This window comes from Lates calcarifer, linkage group LG13, assembly GCF_001640805.2.
Source record: "Lates calcarifer isolate ASB-BC8 linkage group LG13, TLL_Latcal_v3, whole genome shotgun sequence".
NCBI classification, from domain to species: Eukaryota; Metazoa; Chordata; class Actinopteri; family Centropomidae; genus Lates; species Lates calcarifer.
The window spans coordinates 23124876-23139604 of record NC_066845.1 but is presented as its reverse complement, the minus strand read 5'-3'; the positions used below and the strand labels follow the sequence as shown (position 1 = coordinate 23139604).

Genomic DNA, 14729 nt, shown 5'->3' with positions numbered 1-14729 from the left:
AATCTCTTATCTCAAATCTGTTGCTGCCACGAAACCCATGATGTTAAATAAATTCCAGTTAAAATGCAAAAATAACAAAGTTCTTGCAGTTATTCTCTTATTTTGCACTACAGTGCAAAAGAAAGGATACTGTATTAGCTGTAATATAATGCAACATTTTTTCCCTGAAACTTTGGTTTAAAAATGGGGTTGTAATATATTTTAGGACTATACAATTATGTTTCCATCCACTGCAACAGATATTCTTTTTTAATGGAATGAGTACCAGTGTAACTGCAGTCTTTGGATTAAGGGTTGTTTGTAGCCTATTATGTTGCAAGGCTAGCAGATGGCAGCAAATGGCAGTCTGTGTTTAGTGAGTTTTTCAAATGCTCCACTGTTTTCTTTGTGCTTTGCGTTGTTGGAGAACAGTATCCATTAAATCAAGTGTTTACTGACTCTTTTGAGGAAAATGTATTTTGCTATGTTTCCACAATGAACATGCCACAGACTGATATGATCATACTCCAGAATGGATGTGGACAGCAAACATGTCTATACTGATGCATTCCATACATGCACACTAGAATGTTGGTGACCTCCTGACAGGAAGAAGAAGAGCTTGTACACTGATCAGCAATAACATTCTGACCACTGGTGGATGAAGTGAATAACATTGATCATCTCGTTATAACACAATGTTCTGCTGAGGAACCTTTGGTCCTGACATTCATTAGGACATAATTTTGTGACGTACCACCCACCTAAATATTGTCATAAACCAAGCACACACCCCTCCAATGGCAACAACACTCCCCAATGTCAGGGGCCTCCCCCAGCAGGATAATGCTCCCACCACACCACAAAAACTGCTCAGAAATGTCTTGAGGAACACGACAAAGAACCAAAGTTGTTGACCTGGGCTCCAAACTTTCCAGATCCCAATCTGATTCAGTACCTGTGGGACCTCCCTAATATTGCATAGCTCCCCCTCATACTGGCAAAACAGCTCTGACCAGTTGGGGCTTGGACCTGTAGTGTCTGGAACCAGGACATTGGCAGCAGATCTTTTGGGTCCTGTCCTGGTTGTGGGATGGGGCCTCCATGGATCTGACTTGTTCTGGATCATCCCAGGAGGAGGCCACTGACACTGGGGGTGTGTGCTTGGTCTAAAACAATGTTTAGGTGGGTGGTACGTGTCACAGTAACATCCAGATGAATGAAGGACCCATGGTTCCTCAGCAGAACATTGTATTGTAACAAGATGATGAATGTCATTCACTTCAACTGTCAGTGGTTTTAATGTTATGGCTTATCAGTGTATGTTTGCTGTATTTGGCTGAACAACATGGAAAAAAAAAACAAAACACAAAACAGTGTGACCGCCTAACAAGAGAAGGACCAAGAATGGTTAATACATAATTTTTCTGGCATAGTCAGCAGGCCTGTAGTGTGGACAGCATGCAAGTACTCAAGTTGTGGGCTCCAGGGGTGCATGCATGTCACTGACATGGGCAGATGACTAAATTTACGTCCTGCAGCCACATGAACATGGAAAGCATGAACTGACTCTGTGTGTTGTATGGAACTGGGACACAGCCACTATTAGCCCAAGGCTGCAGAGCCAAGAAATGATAAGGGTGAGGTTACATCCAGTCACTTCACACCGTGTCAGCTCATCCATGGAATCTATACCAGCACAGTGCTCTGCCAATAAGAGCAGAGACTGTACCTGTTAGGCATAATCGGCCGGGCCGATTATCAGCGCCGATATTTGGCATTTTGACGCATATTGGCATCAGCCTTTTTTTTAAAAAAAAATCTGAAAAACTGTTTAATAAACATATGCTTAAAGGCATTTAAACAAAGTTAAGTGTTGGAGTTTGTATTATTCAAAATTTTGACGCCAATATTTTCACTTTTACTGCAAATGAATATCGGCTCCAAATATCAGTTATTGGCCTCCTTGACTACTAATAATCAGTATCGGTATTGGCCCTGAAAAAACAGTCTATCTCTAGTACCTGTGCTGTAAGGTAACCCGACTGTCTGACATGCATCCAGGAGAGAGTGAGAATGACCTTTTACAGATACACACAAGCAACAAGACTAGCATGTTCCTGATAAAGACTTCTATTAAATGTGCTGTTATGTAACCTTGACATAAAGAGAAGCATTTCAGCTGCTAAATTAAAAATGCAAGAGTAAGCTTATTCTGGTCAGCCTGTGTATTTAAATCCAAGGTAAGTGTGAGGACAGAGCACACGCAGTCTGTTAACATTACCTTGACACACTGTGACTGGTACAACAATCATGACCTTTTACAGCAATAACCCTGTCCTCAGCTGCCTAAGGACTATCACCTGCTCCAACTGCAGAACAATAGATCTGCTCTGACTGAGGAGAAGCAGGAGCAGGAGGAGGAGAAATATGAGGGACAATAGCAAATGCACCATATTAACACGCTCTACCTCCGGAGCCACAGCCACCCAGGGAGGACAGGAGTAAGAGGAGGAGCAGGACCATGAGCAAGGGGAGGAAAAGGAGGAGTGGGAGGAGCACTACACCCATGAGGACTGAGTGTCTATCTGCATCTCATGGAGCCTCTTTAAAATACCACACTCTTTATTTCGAACACCATCATTCCACTCTGCCTGTCTCATGCTGTTTTGTATTCTCATTAATTCTGTCCTCATTATACTGTCATCAAAGGATTGATTATATTGATTATATTACATTGATGGTAAGCATATCAGTGACACCACAGTGAGCAAACTTTGTCTGGACTTTAGTCAAAACATTAACAGCAAAACTAGTCAGGAGATGGTCCTTCTGTCCTGCAGGAGGCACTGCAGAGGCACTGAAGTAATTTAATGACACCTGGGGAAACCTGTGCAAGTGCTTTGAGTTTAGTAGATGATTAGTGTGTAGCACTCAGTTTAAAACATTCATGCCCCGCAAAATTTGGGCTGATTTCTCCACAGTATTCTAATTTTTTGAATTCCTGTTTTCGTGGGTTTTACGAGCTAGAAGCCCAAATTAGGTAAAAATAAACAAATAAACACTTGAAATTGTTTAAATTGTGGGCCCTGAATCTATAATCTATGAAAGTTTAACTTTTTGAATGGAATTATGGAAATAAATAAAGTTTTCCATGATATTCAAATTTTTTGGAAAGGGTCTGTACATGTGTCTGATCTGTGTGGTCAACAGTGGAGGCTTGGAGTGGAGACCTATCAGTACACCAGCCGAATCTGTTCCATTGATATTCATTCATTTAATCTCAGCTAACTTGTGCCCATTAAGAGACATGACAATGTCTGACTGTCTGTTTTATGAGATATTTTGTTCAACACAGGTCGTCAGTGAACTACAATTTGTGACAACTCCTCCACCTGGACACTAGGTGTCCCTGTTGTGTTTTCTTTGTACTTTTTTCTTGCTGCAGGTGAGGTTGATTAATGTACTTTTTTGTAAATAAATTGTTCACTGTAACCTGCCAACATGTGCCGTCTCCCTTCCTTGTCACAGTTGTCGAGCTGGGCTGCGACCAGGGTTACTAGGAATTCTCAGCTCTGTGTGGTTGGTAGGTGTTGATTATATTCTAGTGAACAGACAGAATAACCAGTTGTTGTTGTTTGAAATGGTGGTGTCAGTATTAAAACAGAGGTATAACAGTGTTATTGGTGTAATCAGTTAAATGAAATAACTGAGCATTTTTTACATAGTTTTGATGCCAACTGTATTGATAAATATTTGTCTGAAGTGAAACCAGTTTACACGTCATTATTCATTAACTGACAAACTGTTGTTGCATAGTTAAGCCTCTGACGAATGGCAGTTTTTCATGAGCCTGATGCAGTGAAGAGTCAAACACAGTGCTCTTATCAAGACTCTTGATCTGGGTGTCCAAATCAACTTATGGTGGGAGGAAGGTAGTAGGACTTTTTAAATTAGTCAGCTGCAATGAAGCTGCTTGTCACCAGGTCTACAGGCCAGATAGAGGGGGAGGAGAGAGGAAACAAGACCAAACCCACACCAAAAATAAAGAGCTGTGGAGAAGCCTCAGGTAAGAGTAAGAGAGGGGATGAGAGTCCAACATGTCTGAGTGTGTCAGTGATGGAGGGAGGGGAAGGGGAAGGCAGTCTTTGTGTGTGTTCCCTTGCAGATTGTTGTTTCCTGTAAATGAACATGGCTAAGACGACGTTATCTATGGAATGACAGGAAGAGGGAGTGATGGTTTACAGACTGCTTCCTGCAGCAGAGTCCTCTTTTCTGTGTTTCCAGCTCACCACACCCTGAGTCCTGAGGCCAAGACAAGACTATAACCACTATTTGGACCAAAGCAAAGATAGTACTGATTTTGACGGTTCCGGCGGGCCCTTGTTTATTGATTTATTAAGACATTCATAACATCACATATGATCATTATCAGCAGTGGAATCCGGACACAGAGGCTATCAGCAGTTGTGTGTTCATGGAAAGCTTTACAGAAGGTTGTTGTCACGTCTGGATCTTAATGTACAAATAAGCTGCTCAAACCCTCAAAGACTGCCTGCTTCATGTTGACCTATGTTTCTGCTGAATCCCGTAGACACAGCAGATCTGTTGCTGTGCACTGTACGTACAACTCTCCTCTAACAAGTTGCCACACCTGCATAATTTGCCATGTGAGTGTGTGTGTGTATGTCATATGTAAATAAGGGACTGGTGAGTCATGTTGTTGTTTTCACAGCTCATCCTGTTTAGAATTCAGCAATAAAATCACCACTGTCAGTGCTAAATACACCTGCACAGCTTCTGTGGTAACAAACACACTCCACTGTGCAACTTGTTTGCTTTAACATGCCTAAAGAATCATTACTGTCTTTTTATTCAACACTAGATTCTTTTAAGTCAATATAAACAGATACTTATCTGAAAAAGAAGATGATGATATGTTGCTTAATATTTTAAACAAGTAAACACATAACAGGAAGCCCTGGTTTTGGTTTGTGACAAATATTTTAGCATCTTCATGTTTTGTTTTTAATGTACAAGCTTCTAGGCTTAAACACAGTCACTCTTACACTTTAAAAACTACCTAATATGTTGCTGTAAATTGAGCTGATTTATGCTGCACAGACAGTGAACCCTTTCGTTAGCGCTTTAGAATTGACTAACGGCATCCAAACTTTGGACTGGAGAGCTTGAAACTGCTACAAATAATTGTGTCATTTGTCTATTAGATGACATTATTAGATTACATTACTTGTGTCTTGTGTACATTTTATTGAGTTATCTGGTTCACAGACTTGAAAACAACACAGAAAGTGTTGTCCTGTTGTGACCAGGTTGTTATTCTGAGAAACACTGTAATTACTGAGAAATAACAGGAAGAACACTTTGGAGAGCTGTTTATTACACAGGCTATTTGTGTGTGTGTGTGTGTGTGTGTGTGTGTGTGCGGGAGAGAGAGAGAAAGAGAAGGAGAGTGATATAATCAGTGATCTCTTGTGTCCAAGAATGCTCTCAGACACAAATATGAAAATGTTAGAAGAAACAGAAACATGTCAGATGAATTTTCTGATATCAAAAGCCACATATAAGGACGCACAGGCAGTTCATTTTCCGACAGCATGCTGGTGTTTGATGGTATTAATGTGTGAGGAAAGGAGGGCAGTGGAAGCTGCTCTGAGGTCAGAGGCAGAACAACAGCTAGATTCAGTTCTGTTCCTAGAAACCTGGGGCCAGATGCATAAAACTATCCAGATTCTCTACATATACACTCAGCGATCTGAAGCGCACAATGAAACAGGAGGAATGAAGCATGAAGCATGACCGTTATTATCACACTGAGCTGAAATGAAAAAACTGCACATAAATTAAGCAGATAACAAAAATGAAATATTTGGGTTTCTTAAATTTTGTTATTCAAAATTTTTTTTTCTTTGGTTTCTTGGGAGGGCAGAGGGACACAGGGGGAATGGCCTGCTCTGGGGGTGCAGTAGGGGAAACACTGATTATTATATGCATAGGGATAATCATTCATTCATTTACCAAGCTTATACTGAAACACATTTTACAACATGCTTCACAATTCAAGATAAAATAAAAGGGGGAATGAAAGAGGGAAATGATGGCTCCAATGTAAAAAAAAAAAAAAAAGGATAAAAGTCATCACTCTCAGCTCTCTAGCCACAATCACCAAAGGTGTGTTGTAGTGTGGTAAGGTGTGTAACACTTCAAAGACAGAGGGAAGAATGGATTCCAATAAATATCAGCAAACTCTGAATGCAAATGTCCTGTAGTCTGTCAATAAGATGAGAGTGAAGAGGTTGGCTTCTACAACAGGACAATGATCCAAACTCAAAATTCACCATGAACCACTTCAAGGAACACAAGCTGAAGCTTTTCAAACGATCCCACAGTCCCCTGAAAATCACTGACTATCTGTGGGTCGATGTTATACTGTGTATACAGGACAGAATAAAATATCTCACACACAGAAGTGACCTGCAGGAAGAGAGGCTGGAAATTCATCAGTCAACAACAGAAAGACATAGCTGCTACAAAAAGTGTTTGCAAAAAGAGGAATGAGGTGTTACTAAGTACTGACTTTAATGCGGGGCCTAAACTTTTGTGCAACTCATTCTCTCTGCATATGACAATAAAGCTTTGAATCACTTATCTTGGCTGGATCCTGAGTGCCTTCAAAAACATAATTAAAGAGTCACGGAAATGTGTCTATTATTGTAAAATAAGGTTCATATTTTTATTTATGTTGATTTATCTATGTTCATAAAACACATTATTTTTCTCATACAATGTACCTATATTGTAATGGTCAATTTTAGCCATGGTCACTGCTGGGTATAGTCTGACCACCCCACTTGCCGCCCCACATAGCACCACATGGCCAGTTAAAGCTTCCTCTGGGTCTGTAAATGGTGAAGCTAAAATTTATTAGATGAAAGTAAGAACAGAAACAAAGGAATCAAAATTTACAGGGCAGAGACTAGAAATGTCATGAAAGCTGCTAATATAATTAAGAGAAAGAATACAAATAAGAATAATAGAAAATAATGAAAATGGCACCATTTCTCTCTTATTGCCTGCACATCCACAAACTATCTTGGGCTTATTTTAGATACATACTATCTGACCATAAGTAAAAATCATAATCTGACCTCTGTGCAGTACCATACCATACACAATAACCACCTATAAACCATAAATCTGTGCAGTGGTACTTGGGTGCCACTAACTGCAGCTGGACAACTTCAATGTAGTAGTGTTTACCAATTGTCAAAATAATTGTTACATGGATGTTTGAAAATGGCTGGAGGGGCTGAAGTGGAACACTGGCAGCAACATGGCCCCCACAGCTGCATACACTAAGGCAGATCATGGAGGCATCAGTAACATTACCTGCAGCAAAATCATTGAAAATACTCCAGCCAAAATTAGCCTAGACATCTACTACCATCACCTCACTTCCTCCAGGTGACCTGTTATGTGCATTTGCATGTTATGGCTGTTTGATGCAGATAAAAATAAATGTAGATGTACATAAACTGGGCGATAAACAGTTATTGGCAGACAACAATCATGTTTAGATGTCCACACTTGTGTGTCTCCACTAATTTCAGATGCACCTGAAGTCATTTTGACGTTTGAAGTCTGAAACCAGGCCTGGCCTCAGACAGGATATTCTCAGTATGTAACTGATCTGGCCAGGTGAGGGTGGAGGGTGGAATGCTAAAGAAAGGAAGTATTGCTGTTATGCACAACCACAAGGGGTCAACACTTCAGTACCTATCCCTCCAGTGGAGGGCATCAGGGGTATATACACTGAACAGCCATATCATTATGACCACTGGTGGATGAAGTGAATAACACTGATCATCTCATTATAACACAATGTTCTGCTGAGGAACCTTCGGTCCTTACATTCATCTGGACATTACTTTGTCACGTACCACCCACCTAAATATTGTCACAAACCAAGCACACACCCCTCCAATGGCAGCAACACTCCCCAATGTCAGGGGCCTCCCGCAGCAGGATAATGTTCCCACCACACCACAAAAACAACTTGCTAATAAGTAATAGGTCTGGACCAAAGATATGGCTTTTTGGCATATACAGTATACAAATATACTGTTTGCAATTTTACTTAAAAAGTTTAATTTCTTACATTACAAGACAATGTGCTTGGTCTTGAATGAAGTGGAGGGATTTGCAATTTTCTAAGTGATACCAATCTTTGCATATTGTTTACAGTCCTGCACACATTCACAGACCAGTAAGAGACCAGTTTTGCACCACATGTGGTCTTCCCTGATGTTAGCTTGGGTTTCAGCAGTGCACCACGCCCTTGACCTCTGAACCTATTCCCCAGCCACAGGGCAGTGCCAGTAAACACAGAAACACAGGGAGGGAGACATAAAGACATGTGCAGGAATTTTATCAGTCAGCCACTCCCAGCAGCTGTCTAAGCTCATGTGACATGGTTCTCATTGGTCAGGGAATATCTGAAATATCTGACATCTTTAAGGAGCGTCTTCTTATACACAAAGTCCCCAATCAGTCCTCCTTGAGAAGTCAGGAAATTCAGAGAACAGGAACATTTAAGTAACAAAGTGTTCTCGTCTGGGCCACATTAGGAACCTTGGTGTTATAGCTGTATTGGTGCTGAGCCTCCTGCATACACACAAAGTCACATGTAAATGGTAAATGGACTGTACTTATATAGCGTTTTTCTAGTCTTTTCGACCACTCAAAGCGCTTCACACTACAGATCACATTCACCCCATTCACACACACATTCATACAGCACTTGTTCTATACAAATAGTGCTTTCTAGCACAGACACACACATTCGCACACTGATGACGCACATCGGAGGCAATTTGGGGTACATGTATTAAAATAAAAATGCAGACACTTGGCTAAAGGTTTCAACCCAGGTTGCCTGTGAGGCAAAGAAAGCTGAACAGAATGACAAAATATATACACAACATCACAGGCTTAGAGGGATAAAGACAGAAGCAGACCTGAAGACTACTGGAGTCTAAAAATTACTGACTTCCATAAATTTCCAGGAGTTGGAAATAGCAGGTACATAGTGATTTGATCTTTCATATTAAACATATTTATCAGCTGGTGATGTACATGTGTGGGTGAACAGCATTACAAGAAAAATTGGCCATTCTAGTACACATTACATCAGAATTTAATAATCACAATACTCAATTTTCCAGCCTCAAATGCCACACATTCTGCCATGCCTGAGATTCTTTAGTGTAAGCAGGATCAGAGAGTTCAGTTTTGTTACTGCAAGAATTTGGAGACATATGTCCAGGCTCTCAATAAAACCCATCCTGCAATTTGAATGATTTTTGAGTAGAATTTCTTTAGTCACCCAGCTGATGCATACACAGATATAAGATATACACTGATCAGCCATAACAGCTGAAGTGAATGACATTCATCATCTTGTGACAATACAACATTCTGCTGAGGAACCATGGGTCCTTCATTCATCTGGATGTTACTTTGACACATACCACCTACCTAAACATTGTTTTAGACCAAGCACACACCCCAATGGCAGCAACACTCCCCAATGTCAGGGGTCTCCCCCAGCAGGATAATGTTCCCACCACACCACAAAAACTGCTCAGAAATGTCTCCAGGAACACAACAAGGTCCAAGGTGTTGACCTGGCCTCCAAAGTCCCCAGATCCCAATCTGACCCAGCATCTGTCAGATGACCTAGAACAAGTCAGATCCATGGAGGCAACCTACAGAACCCAAAGGATCTGCTGCCATTGGATTCAGAGATCTGAGGAGTTTGGAGCCCAGGTCAGCAGCTTTGGCACTTTGTCGTAGTCCTCGAGACATTTCTGATTGTGTATGATATGGGAAGCACAGTTCAGGGACCATTGACACCCAGCTGTATTCGCCAACAAGCCCACAAAATTTACATGGTGGCATGAGAACAAGAAGAGCTGATTCTTCAACCAGAAACCCCTGCCTCAATCTTTTATAATCATCCCAAATGTGAACAGTCTAATTATAGAGACTCTTTGTGTGTTGTACAACAGGATGGAATGGGGAGAGGGAGGAGAAGTGGTGGTGGTGGTGGTGGTGCGGTGTTAATGCCAAAATCTGGTCCACAGCCCTGAGCACATCTACCCTCATAGGGATTACCGTTTAAACACAGGTGTAATAAACACACATTCTAAAGCTACACATTAGGATATCTGAAACTCACATTTGCATTCCCTGACTTAAAACACACATATATTTCAATTATGTCTCAACCTTAAGTCCTAACACTCTGACAGGAAGCACCTTAGGTTGCAGGAAATGAGGGAATCAAAGTGCTTCAAATAGTGCCAAAATTATTTGTCACAAAGAGGTATACCTGTTGTTTAGTCTTAGAGCACCTGTCAACATAACGCAATGAAGTTCAACATCCCCATGGACTACATTCTCATTCAAAATGATCATACAGTTGAATCAATACTTCTTTCATCAAAAGTTTAACTTTATAACCTTCAGGAAGGAGGATTTATTGCAAGACTTTAAGATTAGACAGACTTAGTTTTAGTTCCTAATAAACTGCCAACTGAGTGTAGTACACCAGTGTTTGACTGTGCCAGCCATTTATATTTGATATGTACCAGTGTGTGAATGTGCTCCCTGTTCACTGTCAGCAGCTGTGTCGGCGTGAATACGTCACTCAGGCTGAACTGAATTGAAAAGAATTGAGATGATGAACAGGCCCCACTGAATCATGGGAGTATTAATACTTCAGTACCACTGATCTTTGAGAAGGTGATGATGCCTTCCAGTGAACAGTACATGCTTTCACCTGCTACATGTCAACTGACACTGCAACTCTTTGACAGTTTCACCTCTAACACTTAAGCTGATTCCTGTTTTTGTCAGTGCAGAAAAGGCAACCAACACTCTTAAAGTGTACACACTTCATTTATCTCCAGGGTTTACATTGCATTTGATAAAGTCAGCAGCTTCCAACGCTTAAATGCCAAATGGCAGTTACTCTACTTCCATCCCACACTTTTTAAGTAAGAGTTGGTCTGCTTTCAGTGATTACTGTTGTATTGATACATCAAACCCTTTCAGAACTTCACCTGACACTTCCTAATACCTAACTGCTTTAACTTGAGCTGTAACATTTGACAAGCAAAGGACTGGCATTTCAAAACATTCTGTGCAGTTTACAACTGCAGTTTTCCAACATGCTGTATGTAAGTATTCATTATGGAGCAGGCTCAAAAACAAATGACAATATCTAAAGAAAACTCTCCTGCATATCACCCCCCACCACACGCTCTCTCACACATACACACACACACACACACTCACAGTCCCCAGGCTTTCCCATTAAGGATGACCATTCATCTCAAAAGTTCATCTCCAACCAGAGGGAGCCTTAGGGTGGCATACACGCACGCACACAACTGGGAGAGTTGTTATTGTGTGATCCTTCCCCTGTGATCACAGCAACATGACTTAAAGATATGTGCTTTCAAAATAGTTAAGAGGCTCGTCATTTTCATTAAATATGCACTGTTCATGATTCACAGTGAAACTACTAGGCTACCCTCTAAGTTCATGGCACTGAACTAAACAGGGCAGCGATAGACGCACGCGCCTGCACGCCCTACTTGTCTGCTGATTACATTCCGTGACCTTATAATCTCCAGGGAACACTCCCATCACATCAAAGATGTCAATCTGGAGAGGATCACAGTCACTGCAGACTGTCAGAATCTACACTGGGTTTAGGGGAAAGTTCTTCCACTTTCTCACGTTACAAGCTGAGAAACGACTGTAAACATATTAGACCAGCTATGAAACAAGCTCCTCTATTGGCTGTACTGAGGCACAACAGGTGTACTGACACGCTGACAATTGGCTGGCCTACATGCACCTCACAGTCGCTTCGGGCAGGTTTTAAATCACACACAAACACACGCCCTTCACTTCGATGCCAAAACCATCAGAGGAGATATGTTCGCGTTATGGCGGAGTTAATAGGTTACGTGTTACCAAACGTAACGTCACACATGTCAAATACAGAGCAGTGGCACTTACTCCGACATTTTCGCTCTTGCTCGGGTAAGAGGCCAGTCTTCCTCCGCCTTTCACCGGCATCCTGCTTCCCCTCGACTCGGCTGATCAGTCGCTCTGTCGTCGCAGTTAAAACCAAAGCAGTGTGAATTCAGACGGTGGTTTGCGTAGAGGCTAATTTCTGAAATGAAACATATCTCCGCCCTCGTCGCTGCCAGGCTAGAGTTCCTGCGGGCGGACAGCCTACTGGAGCCAGCAGGCAGAAAGAGGGAGGTCCATCCGAGCGACCAGCACAACTGTCAGCTCACACTGCTGCTAGACAACACGACAATCATGGAAGCTCACATTTCCTGTTTCCTTCGTTGGAATCGCTGTGTTGTATTTGCTGGAAGTAGCAGCACTTCATGTATCCAGTGTGAGTCTGTCAGCTGACTCATTTCTTAGAGCAACCGAACTCACTGAACACCTCTCTCCGGCTAAATCCACCACAAGAACTGACGGAAATTTCCTCCTTTCCGCCAGTTACACTTGAGATCCTTTTGGCTCTTACTTGTGATGACATGAAGAGAAGGGATGTTGAAGTATGAAGACAGACTTTGTTGTTGGTGCATGTACCTTTCATGTGTTGGGAGAGCCTGTAGTTGTTTTTTGTTTCAGTTTCTAATCTTCAAGTGACAATCAAATAATATATTTTTTAGATTTCTCTGTGTTTTTAAAGCTTATTGACAGACACAGTCCTGATTGTTCATGAACCTCGAGGAGGTGGAATTAAGCCTTTTTTTGCTTCTTGCCTTGTTGATACAGTTTAGATATTTTGGGCTGGAAGGGAGGAACTCCTGGATGTATTGCCTGACTTCCTGCAAACAGCTTTGATGTTCTGTCTGTTAACATATGAAGGATGAAATATGACATTCATAAATAAAAGAAAAGACAAAAGGCAGTGTAGCCTACATGCAGTACTATGTACTCTAATCAGCTTGCAGATGAACTGCACAGTGTACGGTTACTTTTTCCACACGATGTGAACACTTAGAATAAAACTCCAGCCAGCAGCCTTTGAAGAATTGTCACGAAGTGGACACATACATGTTAAAAATGAAAAATGAACTGATTAACAACCCACAGTCACACTGATGTTGTATATTAAAGGTTGGGTGTTCACACACAACTGCTGTAAGTTTCCAATAAGATAATAACATCTTTAGTTCACTGCTAACTACTGATTCAAGTGCACATGGTTTTGCTAAGGCGTTGGAAAATGATTAGTTTAAAAACTGAGAAACACATTAACTTGACATTTTTGTTAAGATTGAACAAAACAGCAGCTGAATCTTTTTGTACATTGTGTGGGGAACACTGCATGTCACATGTACATGTGTTTGAATGGCACAAAAGATTTAGTGAAGGCACTTCTGAAAACATTCAACAAAGGACTCAGTATAAGAATGAGAGCAGAAATAGTGTCCACTGATAAAGAGACAGTTCAGCAAATTTAGCATGAAAATTTGAACATGACAAGTGTGTGCCAAAGTTGTCCCAAAACCTCTGACTCCTGATCAAAAGGAAAAGCAGCTTCTGGCCCAAAAACAAATCCCAGTGCTTGATCACCCTCCCTGTTCACCTGATCTAGCACCGTGTGACTTTTTCCTTTTTAAGATCAAATCTGTGCTCAAAGGAACACGATTTGAGTCTGTGTCAGAAGTTAAGAAAAGAACCACAGAGGTTCTGAGACAACTGTCTGAAGAAGACCTACTGCACTGCTTTGATAAGTGGAAGACCAGAATGCAGTGGTGTGTTGATGCAGAAGGGGAGTATGTTGAAGGAGAAAGACACTGAAAAATGTTGATGTTCAATAAAATTCTATTACAGCATCAGTCTTGTTATTTGACAGCCATACCTCGTATGTGTTCATGGTTTTATGAATTCCATCATGAAATAGCCACCTGAATAAATGCCTTTTCTCTTTTGTGAGAGGAGTGCTTTGGATGTTCCCTCTTATTGAACAGTACTACCTTATATTGGAGTTGTTGGTTAATGAATAAGAGCTCATGTGGAACAGAGGCAAGGCTACAGGCTAAAACTAAAAAAGTCTTTCCTCCTCATAATTTGTATTGTTCTCAACCACCTGTATGCACTGACTTTAGCCCACCACCACTCACATCAGCCTGATTTATTGATCCTTATTCTCTCAGAAATCTGGGCATTTAATAACAACTTCAATAGTTTGTGTTACGTTTATGTAACCATTCAACTATCCAGATCCTGCTGTTTATTGTTTGATTTCATTGCTTGAGAAAAAGGTCAGTTGGTCCCCAAAATCTTGAGGAATTCCCTCTGTGGTGATTTATGGCAATGTAGCCAACAGCTGTTAGCTGCTGTTTATTGATGCATCTCTGAAATCACTTTGGTTAATTGCTTTCTAGATCAGTTTACTGCCTGACTTTAAGTTCAGGTTCAGGTTTTTATTTTGTTTGATTAACTTAAATTAAGCCTTTATTTTTGCCTTAATTAAATACACTGTCCATAAATAAGTATATTAAATATTCAACCAAACTAATATAAAAAAAAATCTGACTCAGACTGTCCCTTAAATATAATTGAAAAAAATCTAATAATCTTTCATCTGTAAACAATTATTTTCACAACTTTTGTATTTGATT

General features: G+C 40.9%; 1 protein-coding gene across 2 annotated transcripts in view; it reads right to left on the bottom strand.

The window, feature by feature from the left end:
• Window positions 1-13884, bottom strand: part of LOC108878401 (tight junction protein ZO-2) — a 74442-nt gene extending 60558 nt beyond the window's left edge. Inside the window, exon 1 of one of the 2 annotated variants that reach the window (XM_018669058.2) lies at window positions 12094-13884. In XM_018669058.2, coding sequence (XP_018524574.1) covers window positions 12094-12153 — 60 coding nt within the window. In that variant the 5' untranslated portion in view covers window positions 12154-13884. The remainder of the gene's footprint in view (window positions 1-12093) is intronic. The other variant, XM_018669059.2, reaches the window with a different exon arrangement.
• Between the last annotated feature and the right edge of the window lie 845 nt (window positions 13885-14729).